The following is a 24,840-nucleotide window of genomic DNA, read 5'->3' as shown; positions in this document are numbered from 1 at the left end:
ATCACGGCTCCCATCGCATGCCATATGTAGTGGCATGCAATGGCATGCGATGCGATGTGATTTTACAGTGTTTTTATGCATTTTTGTTAAAAATCGCATGCGATCGCATGCTATTGCATAGCATGCGATTGCATGAGATCGCATGCGATCTGATGCGATGCGATGTCATTTTTCACTGAAATTATGGACATGAGTTGAAATCATGTAAAATGCACCCCCACTATGAATGCCAACCGAAGCGTGGCGAGCGTCGGCGGTACGCCTCCTACGACCTTTTCATACCCCCACTATCCACGTCGGCGTTGAGTTGAGAATAGAAAGTGTGGCGAGCACAGCAAGCCACCGAGCCTGAAGCGTGGCGAGCGGACGCGAATACCTTCACAGGTATCCGTGTCCCCTCACGGGCTTCACAGGTATCCGTGGGGCTCGCTGCGCTCGCCATGCTTCGGGCTCGGTGGCTCGCTGCGCTCGCCACACTTTCTATTCTCAACTCAACGGCGACGTGGACAGTGGGGGTATGAAAAGGTCGTAGGAGGCGTACCGCCGCCCCTCGCGGGCTCGCTGCGCTCGCCACGCTTCGGGTTGGCGTTGATAGTGGGGGTGGTACAGTGCGAAAAATGACATTTGGGGTGCATTTTACATGATTTCAACTCATGTCCATAATTTCAGTGAAAAATGACATTGCATCAGATCGCATGCGATCTCATGCGATCGCATGCGATGCGATGCAATTTTTCCGTATACGATGCCCATCGTGGGAGCCGTGATTCTACACAAGTACCTATAATAGTATTACCATACCTCCCAACTGTCACGATTACAGCCGGACAGTCACGATTTTCGGGTCCTGTCCCGCTGTCCCACCCCCGGCAGGCATTGTCCCGCTGCGGGGGGTGGCAGTTGGGAGACCCCGCAATCTAATAGAATAGATGCTGTGCGCATGCGCACAGCGTCTATTCTCGTATGAAAATGAGGCTGTGGCTAATTAGCATAAGCCACGCCCTCATTTACATACGCCCCGTCCCCTTTTCGGGCGCAAGTGTCCCTATTTCCCCAACACAGAAGTTGGGAGGTATGGTATTACCCTCTTGTTCTCTCAACTATAAATAAGTAGATAGTACACATTCAAACTGCAAATTTACAATACGTAATTCATAATGTTATTGCGGGGTTGCACATAATGTAGATTGGTTCTAAATTATAATTGCTTACTCCTTAATTTGCCTGCTGTCTACTCTTAGGACCTTTTTCAGGTCCGTTCGCTCGCATGCAAATTCTCATGCAAGCTCGATGTTTTCTAAATGCACAATTCTGCATATGTGCATGTGCCAAATGCGTGCGTCCATGGCAAACAGATTGTTCATTGCAGGCGGTGGTCAGGTGGGGTGTGGGCGTGGATCGGTGGGCTGGGGTACTCGCCGATGGGAATGCCCAGCGTTTCATGGGCATTCTCATGAAAACATTGGGTGTTTCCATGGAAATCGCCAAGTGAGGACATCACCGGATGTCAGTTACCCACCCAGTTCCTCCCAAATGTGCGTGCATATATAAGTGATCTGAGAGTCACTTTATATATGTGTGCACGCACCATATTATTCGATGGTCGGCGATCATCAAAAGATGTGAGAGTTTCCCCCTGGCCTGGGAATGGATGCTATGCTAACATGCACGTCGTACAAATGGGGGACGGGCTGTCTGCCATTTGCAGGCGGATCCTGGTGGACTCGCATCCTTGGGATTCATCCAGAATAAGGGGCTTAGTGGAGTCACTGTAATGGTTTTTCCCAAGGCACCTCCATTTAAATATTATAGCTCCCAGAAATCTTGCTCATCAATTAACATGGATGAAAGTCATGAATTAATGTAGGTGAGAACCCAAACAGGTGATCACAGCTCATGCACTTGCTTCTGCATTTGCACTTGTTTAGAATAGCAGAGGTCTATGTGATACATTAACTAGCATTACCAGGCACCCATCACTGACAGGGCCTATACAATTGTGTTACTACATACACTAAAACATATTTTTTCTATATACATTCGTTTACTTTGCAAAAGAGCATACAATGCTAGAAAGAAACCTACATCTTCTGTGTAGCGTAAGTGCATTCTCCACACTATAGATTATCTGCAATTACTAAAAGCATTTTCATTCATAGTCTTCTCTGCATCCACTAAGTGGCAGAATGGAGACTGAAAATACATGGCTTACTGTATTCCAGTCTCCACAAGCTGTGCTTGTATTTTAAATAATAAAGTTAACCCCAAGAAGTAAAATACAGTAATGTATAGCTAAATATAGACATACTGTACCATATGGAATTGAATATTTGCTGTGGATTTTTTTTGCAGTGCATCGTACTGTACAACACCTCTCAGGAATTCTATAAGTGCTTAGCCAGTTGAACTCATTTAAACAATACAATGATGAAATTATTTATACTGTATACTGGAGGATAATCAGAGCTGATTGCTGCTCGTGGCGATCTATTATGGAAGGACTGTGTATGTGTACAGACCATAGGGTGAGGCCAAAAAGGGACATAAATCAGAGGTTTTTTATTCGCAACCACCTCAAAACTTGACTGACAGGAAGCCGGTGTTTGTGGTTGGTACAGTAACTTGTCATTTTTTGGGAGTGTCTGGAAAAACAGATGTTCCCAAGCGTTTTCAGGGAGGGTGTGTGACGTCAGCTCCGGCCTCGGTCATCCTGTTTCTATCGCAGACTTGTGAAAGGGTCAGAGTTACGCACAGACTGGAAAAATCATTAGATGGTCAGGGAGTTGATTATGGAATTGCCACTGTATGACAATTGGCGATATTTGTGCAAGCCATTCGCAGACTGTCTGGGCAGTGGCTACCTGATCACAGGGCTCAACAAATAGCACGGCAGCATTCAGGTTTGAATAACCCCCACTTTTTGGCCAATTTTGAATTTACACTATTAGGACCAGAATGTATCAAGCTTCAAAAATGTATAAAATGGAGAGTGATAAACAGCCAGCCAATCTGTTCTAAACTGTCATGTTACAGGCTAGGTTTGAAAAATGATAGGTAGGAGCTGATTGGCTGGTTGTTTATCACTCTCCACTTTATCACTTTTTGAAGCTTGATACATTTGGCCCTTAGAGATATCCATAATTTATGAAAACCAATGCACAAGTAAATGACAGTATTTTCCATAAAATCAAAGGAAAATATTTATTCTGCAGATTCCTTTCTAAAAATAAAAGGTCCTTTTCTGACATGTAATTGCTTGCTTCCAAAATTGTTCAAACCTTTCATACTAAACAATTTAATTTGTCATTATTATCTCAAACCTTTAACAATTCCCTTCCCAACAATCAGTAGTTTAATTTCCTGCCTTGTTATTTCTCCTGCTGGTCAGGCTAAACATTTTCTCGTTTCACTATCGAAAAAAATATTGCACAGAAGGATCATTTAGGCTTATTTAGTGAAATGCCCAGAAGGTACAGCATTACTGTCCTGTAGCTTGATATCTCATAAACATACCATGTTTCTTCATATAATTTTACCCTACATACTGGACAAAGGGGAATATTCTGGTTCACTCGCAAAGGCACAATCATTTAATGGACAAAACCATATGCAATGCAGGTGGGGCGGATGTAACATGTGCAGAGAGAGTTACATTTGGGTGGGATGCGTACTTCAAACTGATATCTATATTGCAGTGTAAAAATAAACCAGACAGTATTTACCCTGCACAGAAACAATCAAACATGTTAGATCTTTCCCACCTGCAGTGCATATGGTTTTGTCCATTAGAGAATGATTGTTCCTTTGCGAGTGACCCAGAATAACCCCCAAAGAGTATTGGGCACAATACCATCAAACAACCCTTTGCAGCATACTGCATTTGTGTAATGAAAATCTAATAAAAATTTGGCTGATTGAGACCTGGGGCCTGATTCAGACCTGTTTACTAGGCTGCGTATGTTCACAGCCTAGCAAACAGGAGAATGCCGCCAGCCCCATACATTCCCGGATTTGCATGCTAAGGTATGTGTATGCTAACACATCCCATCGCGTGCGGCCAAACGGGTGAAAAATCATTCAATGGTGGCTGATTTTTTTTCCCATTCGCAGTTGAGTCCATCTGAACTTGTGACATCAGCTGCCCGCCCCGAGCAGGCATCATCATGCGTGCGTTCACAGGTCGCCCATAAAACGCTGAGCTTTCCCCTGCTCCAGCCGCCTTTCCTCCCCTCACAGTGTGAACACCTTGGCAAGTTTGATACTCACCAAAGGCATTCGCACAGGGGGTTTGCGCATGCGCAGGCACCCAACACTGGAAATGGGGCCAAATCCGGACCCTAACAAATGCTTCTGAATCAGCTCCTTGATCGCACAACTGCTTATTCGCACTGTGCATTACCCCTAGTATGCATGTGCGAAGCCATCCAGCAATTATGTCCTGCGACTTTTCTGTATGCATGCTGCTTACAAGGTGATTGACAGGAAGTAGGTGTGTTTGGATGCAAACCAGGCATTTAGTGGCAGTGCTAAAAAACGCAGGCTTGCCTAGGAAAACAATGGAAGTGTCCCGGAAAATGCTAGGCATGCCTTTTTGGGTTGTGTGATGTCCGCAACAGGCCGGATATGCCTTTATACATTGCACCACTGAATAAGTCCAGAGCTACGCGGCGTCTGCTATGAGTTGTGGCCAGTGTAGATATCATTTGATGGTGACCTGTTACAATGGATATTGGAAAAATTTGCATGGCTGTGAATTGATGTGTAGCTATTAGGGATGCCAATCCCGGGGCATTTTTTCAATCCCGGAATTTGGGATTGAAAAATGCCCAATCCCGGGATTGGCTTCCCTAATGCAAAAACCCGCCCCGGCTGCCCGCATATTTACTTACAGGTGCGGTGCGGCCGGGCGGATGCAGATTTGTCATTTTCAAACACAGCCAATTGGCTGGTGCATTATCTCCTTTCACTTTATCTCCACTTTACCAACAGTTTCTCCAGGCTTAATACATCTGCCCCATTCCCTTCAGGGTGATATCTTTTACTGTCTCTTCTAAAGTGTATGGTGCTTTAATTTTCGCTCCAAAACCCATTTTTTTATTTGGTTTTGCTTTCTGTATTTAAGTTTTGGTTTTGTATCTGGATTTCATAAAAAATGCTAAAAACAGATAAACTTGTGTGATATTTAGGTATTTTTGTTTCTACATTATTATTTATACCATTTACAGACATTTTTAGTTATTGGTAACACTTGTAGCAGTTAAGCCCGTGACAGGATGTAGTACAGTTCGATTTCATGGGAGGTGCAGTACGCCAGCCAAACTCAGGCTTTTTTTGATTTGTGGATAAATATCCGGCATCCCGCTCCCCCACTCGCAACTTCCATCCAGTCCCTAACCCTTCATCCGCTCAGATGGTGGAAGTGCGCAGAGTGATGATGTGATTTCTGCTAAAGTGTATCATTGTAGCCCTGCACCCCACTTTACAATGCCGGCAATGTGGGCCTTGTAAAGTAGGGGACAGAACAATGATAATGCAAATGTATTTCTATGCCCCAGGGTCCAGACCCACTCCTCCATGTCCCCATCATGGCTGCTCTTTTCTGGAGTGAGAAGCCTTTAGTGTAAAGCCTTTAGTGTAAGCCTTTATATGTAAAGGTAACATATATAGAAAGTAGAAACTATTAAATTATAAAATATAACTATTTATAACATATATTCTAAAACATGAATAAGAAAACTCAATATGTAGCATATAATTATAATCAGAACATATACAGCAGAACTATAACTAATAGAATAGAATATGGGATGAGTTATACCATTCTTTTTTCGTCACTACAGAGAGTACGCTTGTTTATGCTGGGCAGTAATGGCGATCAGCTGGAGGTCTGGTTGGAATATCACATGCAGGCAAACAAATTACTTCAGGTAGCAAATAGGTCCCTGATAACCCCAATGCTCCATTACTTGACCAGACATTTTTGCCTGGGAGCCCTTTTAATTTTAGGAGATTTTTTGTTGGAATGAACTTTTACATCTCGATTCTCCACAAGGCAATTTGTTTTCCAATTATAGCAACTGAGGAATCTCAGGGCACTGGGAATGGTTGTTGTTGGTCAGACTTCAGAAAAATTTGCTATCAGCCCAGGTTATAGATAATCCTTAAAGTTCCAAGTTAAAGGTTATCTCAGAAATAAGGGTACTTGTTTCCTAGAACGGCCACCATTGGGGGTAATCGTGTACCTTAACTTAAGGTACACGATTACCCCCGATGGACCCGATTTCCTTTGAAATCAGGTCCATTTTGCCGGCAAAGGCAAAATCGGGTCCATCGCGTCGGTCGGGTGCATTAACATGGCACGCGACGCGACCGACGCGAGGCACCCGATTTTGCCATAGGGTTCAATGTTAAAATATTTTTAACATTGTTATCAGGAACAAAATTGGAAATGGGCCAATATGGCCCATTTCTCATTGTATATGCCCCCCCATTGTGAACGTCACCCCACGATTGATGCCAACCCGAAGCGTGGCGAGCGTAGCGAGCCCGTGAGGGGTGGCGGTACGCGTCCTCCGACCTCTTCATACCCCTACTATCCACATCGGCGTGGAGTTGAGAATATAAAGTGTGGCGAGCGTAGCGAGCCACCGAGCCCGAAGAGTGGCGAGCGCAGCGAGCACCGCGAAGGGCCGCGTATACCTGTGAAGTTATACGCATCCCCTCGCGGGGCTCGCTGCGCTCACCACGCTTCGGGCTCGGTGGCTCGCTGCGCTCGCCACACTTTATATTCTCAACTCCACGCCAACGTGGATAGTAGGGGTATGAAGAGGTCGGAGGACGCGTACCGCTACGCTCGCCACGCTTCAGGTTGGCGTCAGTCATGGGGTGCCGTTGAGGGGGTTAAAATTGGGGTCTGGGGAGACTTTTACATTGAATCCAATGTAAAATAGGGTCTCAGGGACCCTATTCACATTTCAATCAATGTAAAAATCGGGACCATCGCGTCGGTCCCATCACATGCGATTTGGTCGCATGCGATCGATGCGATGCGACCGACCCAATCAACATCGGTGTGGCCGTTCTAGGAAACAAGTACCGAAATAAGTTTTCACATAGCTAACTGTAAGTCTGACATTATGATTCAGTAATGAGAAAATAAAACAGAGAATCCCTTCAAATGTTTCCAGTCTGGTTTATGATTCAGAGGACCTTACATGATTTTCTACCAATCATCAAATCAAAGGGTCCCCATTGGCAGATCTGTCTATGGATGACAAACTGCACACATTCAGTATTCTTTCTCCCTAAGATCCCACACTATTCATACTGTAATGGCATCCAACTACATCTCCAAAGCTACACATATTCCACTGGAGTATCTAAAAATGGTTTAAGATGTGCGCTGTAGGGGGCTCACACACCACACACCCTACACCCATGTAATTACTGTATACTCACTACTCCGTCCATCCAGGACTGACTGCAGAGCTGTAAATATCAATGGGAAAATGACTGCAGTATCTAATTTCCAGTGATTTGTGCATGCATAAAAGAGATGTCCCCAGGAACCTGCGCATGCACACCAGAATCTGTCGTACTTCCAGAGTCTACAACAGTACCAGAGAGGAGGGGGCCCAATCATAGCCTGCACATGGACCCTTCCTCTCTTTAACCACCTCTGTCTTTTCTTTTCCAAAATAAGGATTATGATGTTACTGCATCTGTGTGATTATCTGTTATTGTATGGTTTTCAATAATATTTGTCTAATAAAACCAAATATAGATAAGCAATTCTGTAAATGCAATAGACAGTTACAGAAGGTATAGTGCAGTGGTTTCCAAACTGTTTGACGTGGCACCCTGGGGTGCCACGAGACACTTGCAGGGATGCCTCGGGTTGGTGGTCCAGGAGTAATTCAAATTTAAATTGGTCAATATAATAGGCAAAACTCGTGCTTGTGACTTCCCATCATAAAATATGTGGAAAAATTGGAGTGACTTTTGTTCTTCACCGCATAACTGAACCTAAGGTTGACATAGAAACACAATTTACTTAATTTAATATTTTTTCCTACATTTTTCAATAAGAAACTTTTGGCTTAGGGGCAGTGCCAGATTAAGCCTTCAGGGGGCCCGGGGCACTTTAGACAGGGGGGCCCTCTTGCACTTGTAATTACTGGTTGCAAACTGCATGGGAGAATATTACACTGTCAAAACACAGAGTAAAGGCAGTATAAACTTGGTCAATGGGTAACTGCTTACTCTGTAGGACTGTAGGAGATCTCACAGTGCTGCCTCTGATTAAAGCGTCCCCCTCATGAGCCAAACCAGCCACAGACTCATTGAGCCAGTCCTGATTCCAAAAATACGGGGACAAAAAACTGGGGGTCCCTTATATTTTGGAACCAGCATCGGGCTCCAACAGCCAGTGGTGTCATGCCACAGCTGGGGGACACTTTGTATAAAAGGTCCCCAGCTGTACCATGAGCACCGTGGCTTGACAGCCCTGGATGGGGTCCGTGGGGGGAGTCAGAACCCCCCATTAAAGGGAGGTCCTCTGTCCAGGGCTGAAATCTGGTGCTGTCCCTAGCGCCCCAGGGTGGTGGACGCCAGGTTGATATGTGTAGAAAATAGATAAAAACACATTTCTGGTCCAGCGCTGTCATCTCTACCACTGCTTACTCACTACTGACATCCACAGAGTGAGCAGTCTGTTCTATAGCTGATATGGGGACCCTGTGATGACACAGGGTCTCGGTCTCTGCTACAGCAGCAGCCTGTCAGTAGTTAGTGAGCAGTGGCAGAGATGACAGCGCTGGACCAAGCAAGTATGTGTGAAAATTTTAAAGTGTAAAAGTGGTGTTTAAAAAACTTTTACATTGTGAACCCAGAGGGCACATTAATGATCCCCATGCTGAGTCTTGTAGTTCTCCTGTCTAAAGCAATATGTTTGTATCTATTTTTTTATACACATCAGCCAGGCGTCCACCACCCTGGGATGCCAGGGACCGCACCGGACTTCAGCCCAGGATGGGGGACCCCCCTTTAATGGTGCTCATGGTACACATCTGGTCAAATTCGCATCTGAAACTGTTCTATTGTGTTTGTGAATTTTGGTAATGTTTTCCAAAAATCTCACCCTATTACATTTGTGAATTGTATATTTTATAATGGGAAAATATCTGGATGCGATTTGAAGTATGCAAATTATCGGACAGGCCAAAATGTACAAATTCACCGTAAAAAGTGTGAATTATACCACAATTTGCCTCCTATTACATGTGCAAATTACACGAAACAGGGGAATTTGGATTTTTTTTACCCAAATTTGCAAAAGACAGTGGAAATCTGTCCAGAAAGCATCACACTACAGGGTGCTCTAGGCAGCACTGAAGCAGCAATACTAGCCTCAGGGTGACATTCAAAATACCTTGTAAGCCATATGCATGGGCCACTGGGCAGTTACTAACCCCAGTGCCCTGCACCCTAATTGGCAGCACCACTCACACACTCGTCCCTATGTTACTGCATGCGAATGTACTAATTCATTTATATGTAACGTTCTTAAAAACTCCACACTTGCTATAATACATGCTAGTATTTAAAGTTGGTGCTATAAAGAGGTTTTTGTGGTAATAAATCTAATCACTGCAGGTGGGACTCATAAAACTTTACGTATTTAAGATATCACTGTTGTTAATACTAAAAGCTTTAAAAATATATTTTACTCTTCCCCAGAAAGAATCCTTTTCTCATCTCAAAAACACTTCAACTGAAATGCAGTGTGCTGAACATTTAGAATTTACATCCGCCATCAATTCAGGCAGTGTTCCATTCTTCTGCTCGCAGAAGCCACAGCTGAGCTTGGCTCCATGACCTGCCATTATGAGCCCATGAAGAAGAATGTTTCAATTCACACTGATGAAATATTAATTTCACATCCAGTCCAGTCTAGAAAACCAATTTAGCAAAGCTGGTTACTTTAACAAAAGTAATGAAGAACCACTTTTATAGCTTACTAAAAAGCAATGTGAAATAAGCATCAGTAGACAGACATTTGGAAATATATTTATTCATCACAGACACATCAAAAATGAGAAACCCTTGTTAACATGATTTATTTATACTTGTTTCTAAATAAAATGATAATTTTCATGAGCCTGTAAAATGTTCCATTTCACAATTAATTACAGAAAGGATTTTGCATGTCTAAATTCTTAATCAGGATAGTTCAGACAGCATCTAGCGCACGTCCATTGTTTAACTAAGGGATTGTTATTCTCACCATGATTTCTCCAAAATAGAATTGAAGCCTATTCCTGCAAAGCAGACTGTGAGTTTGAGGTTGGGTGATGGGAAGGGTAAGATGGCTACCCTAAGCATCCTATGATCATAGCACTTGTTCCACACAAACACAGTGGCTTGCCATTATTTAACTGGAACATCAAATCTGATAATTACTAACATATCTTTCCTGTGGCCATGACAATATTCTGTATGCTTAAGGCCTACAGATGGAGCCATGCTCATCCATTGTGCCAGCGTGCCTAGGCGAGGGTTTTAGCTTGCCACTTTTGCAGTGTGCTCAGATGCAGTGGCGTATCTATAGCACGGTCGCGGGGGGGGCGCTGTGCATATGGGGGCGCCGGGGGGGGCTGCGGTGCTATAGTAATCCCCCCCGCCCCCCATCTCCCGCAGGCTTACCTGTCCAGTGTCCGCGCGTCCCGTCTCTCCTCCTGGCTTCAATCAATGCTATGGAGACGGACCACGATAAAATGGCTGCCCCATAAAGCAGACTGTTCTCTGAAACTGTCTGCGGTATGGGGGCGGCCATTTTATCGTGGTCCGTCTGCATAGAATTAATTGAAGCCAGGGGGGGAGCCGGGACGCGCGGCGGACAGGTAAGCCTGCGACAATGGGGGGAGGGGGCATGGGGGGCACGGGCAGCCGGGGGGGAGAGGGGGGCGCCCCCCCCATTAACGGCGGGGGGGCGCCCCAAACAAAGCTACGCCACTGCTCAGATGTATTAAGGTGCGTTGGGGCACGCCATACAATATGCATGCAAGAAACATCACCACCGCTGGGTGGATAATGCTCCAATTGAAATACAGTACAGTACAGATGGAGCCACGTCATTTGCCAAGAATGGGATGTGCTTGCGTATGAGACGCTCGGCTCCAACTGTACAGTACAATACAAGCTCAGACAAATGGACCGTGTAATGTACAATGGTCAGGTGGAGCATATGGGTCCTCTAGGCAAATGATTTCATAAACATACAATAGCATCCTGCAGTTCCAGTAAGCATAACTGATGGCATTAGATTTACATAGACGCATAAGCACAGGTCAATATCATCAGGTGTTGTAGGCTACTGGATATTTGTGCCGCTCTCCATGCCTGGAGACCCGTGTTTTATTCTCTAATGCCCTTTCCGATTGCACCTAATTACAATAGCTTACAATAGCTTCATAGATGTGGGCTCCCATGAAGCCCTGGCTGACACCTGGTAGCCATTTTGTTTCCCCCCTTGGCACTCAAGTCTGACCTGCTCATACTGTATGACATTCCTAGGTACTTGTGTAGTTTCACGGTGCCACCTAATGCTACGCTGTCACCAGGTCACCAATCCGGCATCGGGTTGAGCCATGAGATCAATAGTACACGCCTCTTGCATCAGGTTGTTGTGCAATATGGTAGTTTTGTTGGATATTTTAAGGTTGCGCTCACAAAACCTTACACTTGTCAACTCCTCAGCCCACGAAAAAATCGCAGAAGGGTCAGAAAGGATAGGTGACATCCATGAAACCAATCTGCCCTGCGGAGACTAACCTTCTTCCTGCAGCCTCTTACGTGACAGCGCCACATATGCTCCTTCACATTAAGCGCCATAGGATGGTGCAGTGACACAACGCTGACTGGCTATGCTAACTGCATAACGTTGACTGACTGCGCTATCTGCGTAAGCTCCGCACACAATGTAATAAGCAGTGACACAACGCTGACTGATTAGGCTAACTGCGTAAGTTCCGGTTATCCGGGAACATACTGACTACGCTGACAAGCATGCTGACTACGATCAGCCACTGGCTGCGGGAACACGACACTGATGCTGACAGGGATGCTGACTATGCGGACTCCGCTGGCTGTGGTAACACAATGCTGATGCTGACAGGGACACTACACTGACTACGTAAGTGGCGCCGTGAAACTACACTCATTGCTACTATAGCATATATCTGTGTTTAACCAGTATAGTGTAATGAGACGCATCAACAGCAGTGCCCTTACACAAGTGGTACCTACAGTATACGTCCTCAGTTGTCTTTGCTGCTTTTACCCTGCAGCAACCCATCTTAGCATGCCGCATGCAGAGAATGGAATGCACGAGCATCTCACATGCACGTGTGCCCTATTCTCGGCAAAAGTACTGTATGCTCACTTTTTCCCATAGCCCACTATAAATTTCACAATGATACAAACGTTTATGCAATAGTACTTTTGGAAAAAAAGTGTCTAACATACTGAACAGTACAGTAATGTACAGTAAAGTAGTTATTGCACTATTGTGCATGTCAATAGACACTTCACACAACACAATCCGTATTATTTCCCTATAGCTTTGCATTTGACATTTGACACATGTGCAGTGGTGATTTTAAAAAGCGACATCTGGTGGATGATCATTGGTATTGCACTCATCCTGTAACCCAAATGCCAATCTGTGCTACTCACTAGGCGCACTGTGGCAAGTTGACAGTCCAAACACCATAGGCAGGCTAGATGAGCGTGGCTCCATCTGTACAGTATATTGGTGCTACTGCATGTTTACATACTATTTTGAATCTTAAATTTCCTGCAGGTCGAAATACCCATTCTATTATGCTTTATGTGTACATTTGTACAGCCAAACCTAATGAGGCCCATAATGGTCAATGATTTCCCTCATATCAATATCAGCACATGTTCTGGAGTTGTTTTTTTTATGTGTGGTCTGCTTCATAAAGTAATCGATCTGGCCCTTAATTGCACAACTTTTTATTAAGCTAAATAATTGACCAATGTAAAGTGATTGACATGTTGATCAGTGATTTTCTGTTCTTTTGTGTAATGCTAATAGGTCTAATTCAGACTTGATTGCAGGGCATATTTTCTTCTCAATGCAGTTGAGGCAGATGTACCATATGCAGAGAGAGTTAGATTTGGGGATGTTTTCAAATTAAATCTAAGTTGAAGTGTAGAAATAAAGTAGCCAATATTTACCCAGCACCGAAACAAAATAACTCACCAAATCTAAAGACCCCCATACGCTATGTCATTTGGGGCCAATTTCACCTGATTCTGGTGAGTCGGGCAAAGAAATCATATGAAATTGGCCCAAATCACATGTGTAGGACATTAAATCCGATCCAGTGCTCAGTCCTGTGCATATAGGATCAGAGTCGAAGGTCGGACAGGCTACATGTAAGATAAGTCGTACCTGCCGCCCATCAGCTTTTTAGCATCTGCAATGTATCGCAAGAGGTGAGGGGCAGGCAGAGGAATTTAAAAATAAAACATAAAAAAGAATGGGCAACCGCTGATGGCTGAGAGAGATTTATCAAATAAAAATGGATCATCAAGTGTCAAATTGCATGTGAGCCTCCTGGAAAGCTACCGGGCAGCTCATGGGGGGAAATTGGATGTGTAGTGTATGGGGGCCCAGTAGCACACGCAGGGGGGGTTTCTGAGTACCCAGAAACCCCCCCAGGAGTCTAAGGGCCATTGTCTGAAAGCTGAGGGTCCCCTCTTTCCATGGGTACAAGAATTTAAAAAATCGGCCCTAGGGAACCGGAGATATCGGACTTCAAAGCAGTGGTCCCCATCCAAGCCTGTCAATTGCTCTTCCCAGTCAGATATTTCAGGTTATGTCTGACTTAGAGTTTTTCTGAGGGTATATTCCAAAAGCTGGGACTCTCCCCCTTTGAAGGACACTAGTAGCTTGTCTCTACTGTTCCCAGAACCAGAGATATCAGCCTTCCTGCAGCTGGTTACTGCTCCAGCTCCACACACCTGGTATGTAGTTTTATATTCTCGTTGGCAGATTGCTCTGCCTCCTGAACTCTCATCCCCTAGTCCCCAATACCATTTGGTAGGTGGGATTCTCTAGTTTTTAATTCCATTAAAATCTAAGAAATCTATTTCTGGGAACTGGAGATATCTGCAGTCAAGCAAGCTGTCCTCCCACCAAAATTATGAATAATAAGCCCACTCCACTATACACCCCTGCTCTGCATATTAAACATCCTCTACCACCCTGTAAGTTATGTATCAGGGCCCCTTTATTCAGCCCAATGCCCCCTTCTCCCACCATCTGTGCAGTAAAGGGGTAATTAGTGGAAATTACTGATCCAGGCCCTACATGCTGAGTGGTTGATACACTACTCCCTACCACCCGGGGGACATCAAAGCTTCCCCCACCCCTAAAGCTGGAGGATCGGTAGGTGCCCCAATACATTGCTATGCCCAGGGGTCTACACTGCTGTTTACACCCATGTATGTATGTATGTATGTATGTTTGTATGTATGTATATTATTATTATTATTATTATTATTATTATTATTATTATTATTATTATTATTTATATACATTTGGTCTATCTATAATACTTTAACTGACCCGGCATATACTGGGTCACCTAAATGTCTATCTCCGTGCTTTGCTCCGCCCCTCTGGAAACCCCCTTTTGAAAATCCTGCGTTTGCCACTTGGGCCTTAACTCTCTCTGCACGTTACATTTGCTCCACCTGCAGTGAATATGGTTTTGCCCATTTTGAGAACAAATTTGTCCTGCAGTCAGGTCTGATTAGTCCCAATGTTTTAAAGGGTGAGCTGTGTTATTGCAATTGGTGTGTTGGCACTTAAATATAAAGTCATTTTTATTTTTTACAGCAATAGTAGGGCAGACACAATGCACAGCTAATCTGACTATGAATAATATTGGTTTTAGAAAAACTAAACCTGTTCCATTTGGCTTCATAAGCTTTTTGACCAATTTTAACAGGCATAGTAATTGACTTTAATCTGTTCGATATGTCTTGCTGTTTGGAATGGAAAATTTCGTTACAGTTTAGTACTTTTAAATATAGCTGCAACAGACAATCAGGGTAAAATGGTTCATGCATTTTAATTCCATGCTTAAAACAAGACATTTAACTTAGGTTTTCATATTCTACAAATAATTATTTGTTTTTGTTATAATAGCTTAATTAAAGACAGGATCATTATGTGCCGAAGTTTCCTAAAATTTTATGTAGGTTCTGTATAATATTTAGCAAGTGTCGAAATGAGAAACAATTGAAGTGCTTAAACAGAAGCTTTTAATAGAATATAGAGAGTTTACTGTACATACTGCCTGAAAATGTGATGATCCAGTGTTAAATACTGTACATGTATAAAATCTATGCTCTTAGCATATGCCAACTACCACAGGTCTCAGAAAACATATACAGTAGAAGAGGATTCAAGGCTGTCTGTAAAATGTGTTTAATTTGAATAAAAAGCATATGGCCCTATTCAGAGTTGCTCACAAACCTGATATTTCACCCTAAGGTTAGTGTCTTACAAATGCAGATATCCATGACCTAGGGCCCAGCAGGCAGGGCTGGATTTGTCACTAGGCCCGTGAGGCATGGGCCTAGGGGCGGCACCTGTCATGGGCGGCAGCTGCCGGGCACCTGCTGTGATCCTGCTGACACTTTTACAGAGCCGCCGCTCGCAGCCGCTCCTCGGTGCAGGGAGGAGCTTTATGCATCCCCACAGCTGTGCCTGCACTGCCTGTGTGCTCAGCGCTGCTGCTACTGTCGGCTGCCGCTGTACCTCTCCCACTCCCACTCTGTGGCTGTGCAGCAGCGCCGGCAGCCTGAAGCTACTGTTCCGTCCCTCCCTCCTTCCAAGCAGTTCATGCCTGCTCACACACTGACAGCCTGAAACTCCGGAGGAGTCCGTCCACACAGGCTGTGAAAAACTGTTACCTGCTAGTGTGTATTCTCCCTGCAGTGCACTCAGGTTACGCCCTCCCTCCTCTCTTCATGGTGCTGCACAGAGTGGAATGTGTCGGGAGCAAACACTTTAACTATTTGCATCCCTATTCCCTTCTATTAACAGTAAGTGCCACTAAACTGTCATGCTAAAAGTGTGTGCCTCTGTTTACCAGAGCTAATTATTGTGTGTTTCCAACACCAGTATTGAGTACTGGTGTTTTTTTTTTATTACAACATATATATATATATATATATATATATATATATATATATATGTATGTATACACAAGCAGGTGCACGTATACATACATAAAGGGGGGGGGGGAATGTTGTGCCTAGGGGCGGCCTGACCCCTAAATTCGCCCCTGCCAGCAGGCATCACCAGTGTGATTGTGTGTGTGTGTGTGTGTGTGTGGGGGGGGCTAAATATATTATAGATTAGGTGAGGGTATTAGGGATAGGGTATTACGGTTGGTGTAGGGCAGGGGTAGCCTACTCCTGTCCTCAAGAGCTACCAACAGTTCACGTTTTTCATGACTCCTCACAGAATCACAAGTGAAGTATTTAGCTCCACCTGTGAATCTTTTAAGATGTGTCATTCAGTAATGAGTGCACCTGTGTATCTGTGAGGTGAGCTGGAAAACGTGACCTGTTGGTAGCTCTCGAGGACTGGAGTTGGCTGCTTCTGGCGTAGGGTTGCATTTTTTGCTAGAGCTTTTGGTTATGTTGATGTTTGGGGTTGAGTTAGAGTAGGGATGCTCCACATTTACTGATCTTAATATCTTTGTGTAGATTCAGGCCCATGTGACACAGGAATTCAGTCTCCTTCCAAAAGACCTAGGGCCTGATTCAGATTTGTACGCAATATTGATGCTCATGCAATTGAGCATTTATTGGTAAACACAGTATGCACCGCGATACTCTAGCAATCCTGCCAGCAAACAGGAACAAAAGTATAGTGTTATAGATTTTGTGAGGGAGGGGCCCCAGACAGGTAACTTGCCTAAGTCCCCATGAGGTCTAAATCTGGCTCTGGCTCTGATCAATAAGAGCAGTTACTCTGATAAGACTGCTTAGTTCTAAGCTTGTCAATTGTGACAGGGATCTTTCCAGAAGCAGTTTTGCAACTTCAGTGTGGGTTTATTTTTTACTAAGATATTGCAAATCTGTAAGAAATAACATGAAAAACCTCTGGATCTAGGTGAGGAATAAAACTGTAAGGTTGTATCAGGGGGCTTATTAAACTAAAGATTTATTTTGTCAGTGCGGTTCTGTGTGTGTGCGTGCCTGCGTGCCTGCGTGTGTGCGTGTTATTTAAAAAAAATAGTTCTATAAATGTCAGCATGACCATCTTTTTCTGGTACCTGTAGTTCCTACCCTCAGGCACCTGCAACAGGAATGCCCATGCAAACCTTGTGTTTTCTCTGGAAAATACATCTGAATACATTTAAAGTAACATCTGTACTGCACTTGGACTGCATAAGATTCATCGTTCCCTTTCCTGTTCCATGTCTGTAGTCACAAGGAGATTTATATTCAAAATGACTGCCACGCTGTGATAAGGAATTTGCACATGCTCAGTTACTGAGCATGAAAAGTGGAGTCAGACAAAATATGACACAGGCATAGTGCTGACTCAGCCCAATGATGTCTTGTTATTGGTAGCCATACAGAACTGCATCATGGGTCACTGAGTTCTATAAAGAGCTCACTCTCTGCTTGCCCAATTTCTATTCACATGTGGTGTCCTACATAGCCCAAGGGGCATATGTAACAGCATCCAAGTTGACCGGAGGTGCAGAATGCCAGCGAAACTTGAACAAGTGATAATCATTAAAAGGCAAAATCATGGAATTCTATCCAATATGAAAAGATATTTATTTAAAAGAAATTAAGCTACAATCTAATATTGCATTGTAATCCATGTAATGCTTTAGGATAACATCCTGGCTATTAAACTTTTTTTATGTAGACTAAACTATTACTTATGTAAAGTCTGTGATTAGTTCAGCTTTCAGCTTTCTTTAACAAGATTATGATATTACAACTATTTAAAGGGTGTTAGAATGTAAATCATTGTGCTTAGAAATATAGAAATAAATGCATGTTTTTTGCCTATATAATTTAATTTTATTTCAGCATTATGGGCCTATTAAGCCTTAACAAGTGATAAAGTGGAGAGTGGCAAAGAGTAAATAAATCAGCCAATCGGCTCCTAAATGTCATTCCTCAAACACAGCCTATAACAAGCAGTTAGGAGCTGATTGTCTGGTACTTAATCATTCTTTATCACTATCTACCTCATCATTTGTTAAAACTTAATACAGTTGGCCATATATGTACAATGCACCTAGAGGCAATCATCATTCAATTAGGACTGCTACATAACTGGTATCAGTAACAATGGGCCTGATTCAGAAGTGATTAGAGAGGCTACACTGCTGAATACATGGATGCAGCAGTGACAGCACTTACATGTTTTATTTTTTTCTGGAGCCCGAGTTGTGCACAAACACCCAGTGCAGTGACCTAAATTGTGCATAGGGGGCGTATGGACGTATGGACCCTCTCCCAAAGAGAGGCTCCATTACTCCCCTGACCCCCTCTCAGCCAAAAGGCCCAAGAGGCGAAAATAGGGATTGGTGGGTTCTCCTTACCGAACATCAGAGCGACTCTCTTCCCTCAACCCCTGAAAGAGTTAGGGCAGGCAAGTCCTCTTCGCAGAAGCTTAGTGAGACCCACGGTAGGCTTCCCTCCACCTTGTGGCTCTGGGTCACCCTCGGGGACTGCAGCTCTCCCCTGAAGGAGAGCACTTTGGTATGTGAGGAGTGGGTAGCCCATAAGGGTCAAACATACAGCCCAGAAAATCGTGACCAAAACAAACAAAAAATTAAAAACTTACATGTTAATGCAGCTGGAAGTGACTCAGCATTGGATTAACTGTGTCACCATCAGCCTATGACCCATGGAGACGGTCAAGCCGGTCTTCTGATGGAAACCCTGGCCTCATCCCACACTCATAACCAGTGGCGGAACTTGCAAGTGGTTGGCCCAGGTGCAACCACTCGCAATATGCCCCCCCTCCACCACCCCAACCCAAGTTCACAATATGCCACACAGCAATGCATAGCAGCAGTGGGCCCCTTAGTCCTCAGGGCCCCAGTGCAATGCACCTGCTGCACCAATTGTAGTTCCGCCTCTGCTCATAACGGTGGCAACACGCCTCCCTTTTAGGACACATAGGTTGTTGCCACCACATCTCCAACTCCAAGCAGCAGCAGAATGTCAACCACTAATATTTATAACGATCTGTATGCCATGTTACAGACCTGTACTGCAGATGCGCAGTATGTGCAGGAGAGGTGGAGAAAATTAAAAAGTGCAATACTAAAGGCAACGGACCTTTGTATCAAAAGGGTTAAGAAAAGTACCAGGAAAAGGAAGCCAGTGTGGTTTACAAAAGAGGTATCAACTAGTGTAAAAGCAAAAAAGATGGCCTTTAGGACATACAAGCAGACTCAAAATAATAATGACAAAGAAGTGTATCTTGCCAGACGCAAAGAGGCTAAGAAAGTGATCAGGCGTGCCAAGGCACAAGCTGAGGAGAAAATGGCTCAGTCGGTAGATAAAGGAAACAAAACTTTTTTTAAGTATATAAATGAAAGGAGAAAATCAAATGGAGGAATAATAAGACTGCGGACAGACACTGAGAATTTGGTGGAGGGAGACAAGGCAATTGCAGATCAGCTAAATAATTACTTTTGCTCTGTATTCACTATAGAAGGAGAAGGGAAGGGACCACAGTTAAGTTGCAAGGACATTTATAAAAATAAGGTAGATGGAGGTACATTTACTAGGGAGAAAGTCCTAACAGAACTTTCAAGACTGAAAGTGGATAAATCAATGGGGCCAGACGGAGTGCATCCAAGGATACTAAAAGAACTAAAAGATGTGTTGGTAGCGCCATTAACAGATTTATTCAACCAGTCACTAGATACAGGTGCAGTTCCAGAGGACTGGAGAAAAGCAAATGTAGTTCCACTGCACAAAAGCGGAAGCAAAGAAGAAGCAAGTAACTACAGACCAGTGAGCCTTACATCAGTAGTAGGGAAAATAATGGAAACACTATTAAAAGAAAGAATAGTGGAATATCTTAAATTAAACAACTTACAGGATCCAAAACAGCATGGTTTTACTGCAGGGAGATCATGCCAAACAAGTCTCATTGACTTTTTTGACTCCGTGACCAAAATACTAGATGAAGGGGGGGCTGTAGATGTGGCATATCTAGACTTTAGTAAGGCATTTGACACTGTCCCACATCGCAGGCTGCTAAATAAACTTGAAAGTGTGGGATTGGATTATAAAACAATTAAATGGATAAGAACCTGGTTGCAGGATAGGAAACAGACAGTTGTTGTAAATGGAGTGCATTCTATGGAGGGACATGTTACCAGTGGAGTACCCCAGGGATTTGTACTTGGACCAGTGCTCTTTAATATCTTTGTCAGTGACATTGCAAATGGTATTGAAGGGAAAGTATGCCTTTTTGCAGATGACACAAAGATATGCAACAGAGTAGACACACCAGGAGGGGTAAATCAAATGACTGATGATCTAAGTAAACTTGAGAATTGGTCAAGAGAATGGCAACTACAGTTTAATGCTAAAAAATGCAAAATTATGCACTTGGGACTCAAAAACCCAAAGGCTCAATATAGTATCAAGGGTACTATAATGGAAACTACTGAGGAGGAAAGAGATCTAGGAGTCACTATTTCAAGTGACTTAAAGGCAGGGAGGCAATGTAACAAAGCAATGAGGAAGGCTAGTCAGATGCTTGGTTGCATAGGGAGAGGAATCAGTAGCAGAAAAAAAGACGTAATAATGCCACTTTATAGGTCATTGGTACGACCTCATCTGGAATACTGTGTCCAGTTCTGGAGGCCATATCTTCAGAAGGATATAAATACATTGGAGAGTGTACAAAGAAGGGCAACTAAAATGGTTCATGGCCTACATCACAAAACTTACCTGGATAGACTAAAAGATCTTAACATGTATAGTTTGTAGCAGAGAAGGGAAAGGGGGGACATGATAGAAATCTTCAAATATATCAAGGGTTTTAACATAGTACAGGTGGGAAATTTTCTTCAAAGGAAAACAAGTAATAAAACACGAGGACATGCACTGAAACTGGAGGGAGGTAGGTTCAGGGGAAATGTTAGAAAGAATTACTTCACAGAAAGGGTAGTGGATAAGTGGAATAGCCTCCCATCAGAGGTGGTAGAGGCTAAGACAGTAGAACAATTTAAACATGCTTGGGATAGGCATATGAATATCCTTACAAAGAAATAAGGATTAAAAAGGGTTGAGTTTACCTGAAGGGTAAAAAAGGGGCAGACTAGATGGGCCAAATGGTTCTTATCTGCCGTCAAATTCTATGTTTCTATGTGTCCAGCACATCCACCACAATTCCATGAGCCAATATCATGATGGAAATGTACTGTGTTTAGAACTGCATGATACAGTATACTGCATTTAAAAACATCAGTCAATGATTTTTAAGGACATTTATTCTTCAGTTAGGAACCATAATTGAGTCATTTATACACTTGAAACAGGATGTTCTCTGGATCATTACACTTCTCAGAAAATAAATGTGGATTGCTTTGTAATTTTGTCAGGTCTTTTCCAAGCTTTTGGTATAATTCAGATTCAGTTGCAGTCCTGTCAAAAAAAGCATGCTGGGGGCCACCCAGCACAGGGCAAGGACACCCAGTATGCAAGGGCCCTCCCTGCTAAATGCAATCACATCGCTGAAATGCAATGTGATCACATCTCTAAGGTAGTCTCCTGGCTGCAAAGAGAGACTCAGGATGCCATTTTCTGGCTTGTAGAGGCTGTCTGTGACATCACACAGCCACCCCAAAACACCCCAGAAATGGCCTGGACACGCCCCTTTACCCCCCTCTCCCCCCACTGACAATAAAAATGCATTTTCATCTTTCAAGGAAGCAATCACAGTTTGACAATTTGTGCATGTGTGCTGCTAATAGTGATAGCTGCCTAATTTTCACATTTTTGCATGGCCTACTGATATTAGCCCTTTCTACCTGACTGTGACCAATATAGCAAATGCTCTGTTGTATCATTTCTTTTGCATAAGAGTATTTATGCTACAGAATTCTACATAGATATGCAGTCCTAAATGAAGAATATGGCAGTAAAATGTAGCAGTAATTGGACAGATGAGGACATGCTAATGGGGGGGCCCAGCAGGTTCCCCCCACTCAAGTCACAGGCAGCAGTGCGGTACTCCGTATCAAAATAAATGTGACTACTGCTACAGCAGCCTCTCTGCCAAGCCCAGCACACACTGAATTACATTTTTGTTCAGAGTGGACCTGGCTGTTGTACCTCACTGAGTTGGCCACACTCATAGTACCAGGGCCCATTGGAGCTGTCGGCAGCCCTGTAAATAAGGATTTGGAGCACCATTGTTACTAGTTTTGTACTCTATTTGAAAAAGAGATTTTGTTCTGCATTTGTCATTACAGATAATTTAATAATATATAAAGCTATAAGATATACATTTCTAGACATGCTTTGATTAATGTAATAAAAAATCTCTAAAGACAGAAATCTGAAATATGCTATAAACTGAAATATGGCAATAATTGTACAGATGATGGCGTGCTTTGTTAAGTTAGGAGTTGGAGCACCAGTGTTACTAGTTTTGCACTCTAGAGGAAACATGATTTCACTTTGCAAACTGTCATTACTTAATTAAGATAGACAGCAATAAAATGTTTGTTTCCAGGCATACTTTGAACAATATAATTAAAACTTTTGGAAACAGAAAAGATTATATAAAACTATGCCAATGTCTCTGCACTATCATTATTAATTTGAGGCATACAGAAAATTATGCCAAACAGACGAGATTTGTAAGATAAGAACAGAAAAACCTACTGTGTTCCAAGCTACTATTTTTATCATACTGTATACTAATTAAAAGTCAGTCAACATGATGGACACCTGGGCCAGATTATAGGGGGGGGGGGGGGGGGTTAGTTGTTTAGCCGATCCGTCCGAATAATAAAGTCATGAGGAACACAGTGCCTAATTCGGAATGGATGGCAGGACAAGTTTGTGTGCAAAAACATGTGGACTGCAGAAGGGGCAAATGTAATACGAGAGAATTAGATTTAGCTGAGGTATTTTGTTTCCTTGCAGGGTAAATACTGGCTGCTTTATTTTTACACTGCAAATTCGATTTATATATATATATAGATATATATATATATATATATATATCTATATATATATATATATTTCAGGTAGAGCACTTTTAATGTTCTCTTCTCTGTTTCCTGTGCATTTTTGTTTAAGCTAGATGGGCCAGGGCTTAATGGTGTCATTGCATTTCCAGCACAATAATTTCATTAAGGCCTATCCCTTTCCTGCTCTGAGCAACAACAACTATAGTATAAGGAGAACACTTTTAGCTACCCCCTCCTGATTTGAACCACTGTATTGCTTAGAATGCGCTATTAGGATGAGTCATTTTAGTAGTGAAGTCATTCTTAGTAGTGAAGAGATTTTGCTTTTCTCATTGAAACATATCAAACTACATATAGTATAGCGATATTGACTATAATTTTGGAAATTTAACATGCATTGTATAAAAGTAAAAAAGGCTGATATTGAGTATGATGGGACTGACTTTCAATTAACTGGATGGACATCTTACATTTAAATATATAAAGATTTACTGTCAAACATAACCCATACAATGGAGAAAGAAAGTACAGGTATATGTTTTTGACACATGGAATAGTATTACTATATTGTTTATATCAATCATTTTTCTTACTTTTTGCAGAAATTTTACAGTTGTGAATTCTAAGATCATTGTAGTTACTATCCATCCAGAACCAAAATCTACAGATTCCTTGGTGGAGATTGAACTTGCTCATCTGAATAATGTAAGTCTACATTTGCCCTAATGTGAATGGATAACAAATGTGTTTTGAAAATGCTTACAACCTTTTATTAAACTGACAAGATGTTCTTGTATCTATAGTACTGTAAAGGTTGGAGGTATCTGATACATTCATGCAGTCCCACTTATCAAGATATAGGGTAGCAAAATATGAACCGTACTTTCAAACCAAATACCGCCACATGTGATTTGTCTGTAGACTAGATATCCATGTAACATCTGGTTAGTGGAAATGTGCAAAAAGTAACACTTTGTGCATCTAAATGGCACATTCTGGGTGACACCCAGCACTTTGGTCAGGTTTACTCATTTAACTTGGCTAAACATGTCCTGTCTGGCAAGATAAGTACAATAAGAAAACAAATACAATGGTAAATAACCTCCCTGATCTACCATCATATCTCTACCCTATTTAGCAAATGACTCATATTGTTAAGAATTAGTACTGTTGACAAATGATTTTGGAGCTACCCACCCAAAAATTTGAGACACAATTTCTTGTTGAAATAAATGAAAAGGGCAGGGGGCAGCATGATGTTACAAAACATGAAATAGTATTCTTGTTATCAGAAATGAGTGACTGTCAATGTGTGACAAAGGTTAATAGTGTCATTTAAATAAATTAAATAATAGGATTTGTAGAACTATGCTTAACTATGTGTAGAATTGAAGAAAAGACACGTAGGAGGATCAATTTTCAATTGTTTTGGTTTAATATTTCATATGTTTTGGTTTAATATTTTGTAAGCTAAAAGATGTTGGCAAAAGTGATCTGGTTACAGGGAAGTTGCCTGTTGGCTTACTTGTAC

General features: G+C 42.7%; 1 protein-coding gene across 4 annotated transcripts in view; it reads left to right on the top strand.

Moving 5' to 3' along the window:
• Positions 1–24,840, top strand: part of ADGRB3 (adhesion G protein-coupled receptor B3) — an 811,989-nt gene that overhangs the window by 514,782 nt on the left and 272,367 nt on the right. For all 4 annotated transcript variants that reach the window (XM_083177264.1, XM_083177265.1, XM_083177263.1 and 1 more), the window contains one exon: positions 23,912–24,014. In XM_083177264.1, coding sequence (XP_083033390.1) covers positions 23,912–24,014 — 103 coding nt within the window. The remainder of the gene's footprint in view (positions 1–23,911; positions 24,015–24,840) is intronic.

Source organism: Crinia signifera, chromosome 3 (assembly GCF_055691185.1).
Source record: "Crinia signifera chromosome 3, ASM5569118v1, whole genome shotgun sequence".
In the NCBI taxonomy this organism is placed as follows: Eukaryota; Metazoa; Chordata; class Amphibia; order Anura; family Myobatrachidae; genus Crinia; species Crinia signifera.
The sequence above is the reverse complement of the archived record's forward strand: the minus strand, read 5'-3'. Positions and strand labels throughout refer to the sequence as shown.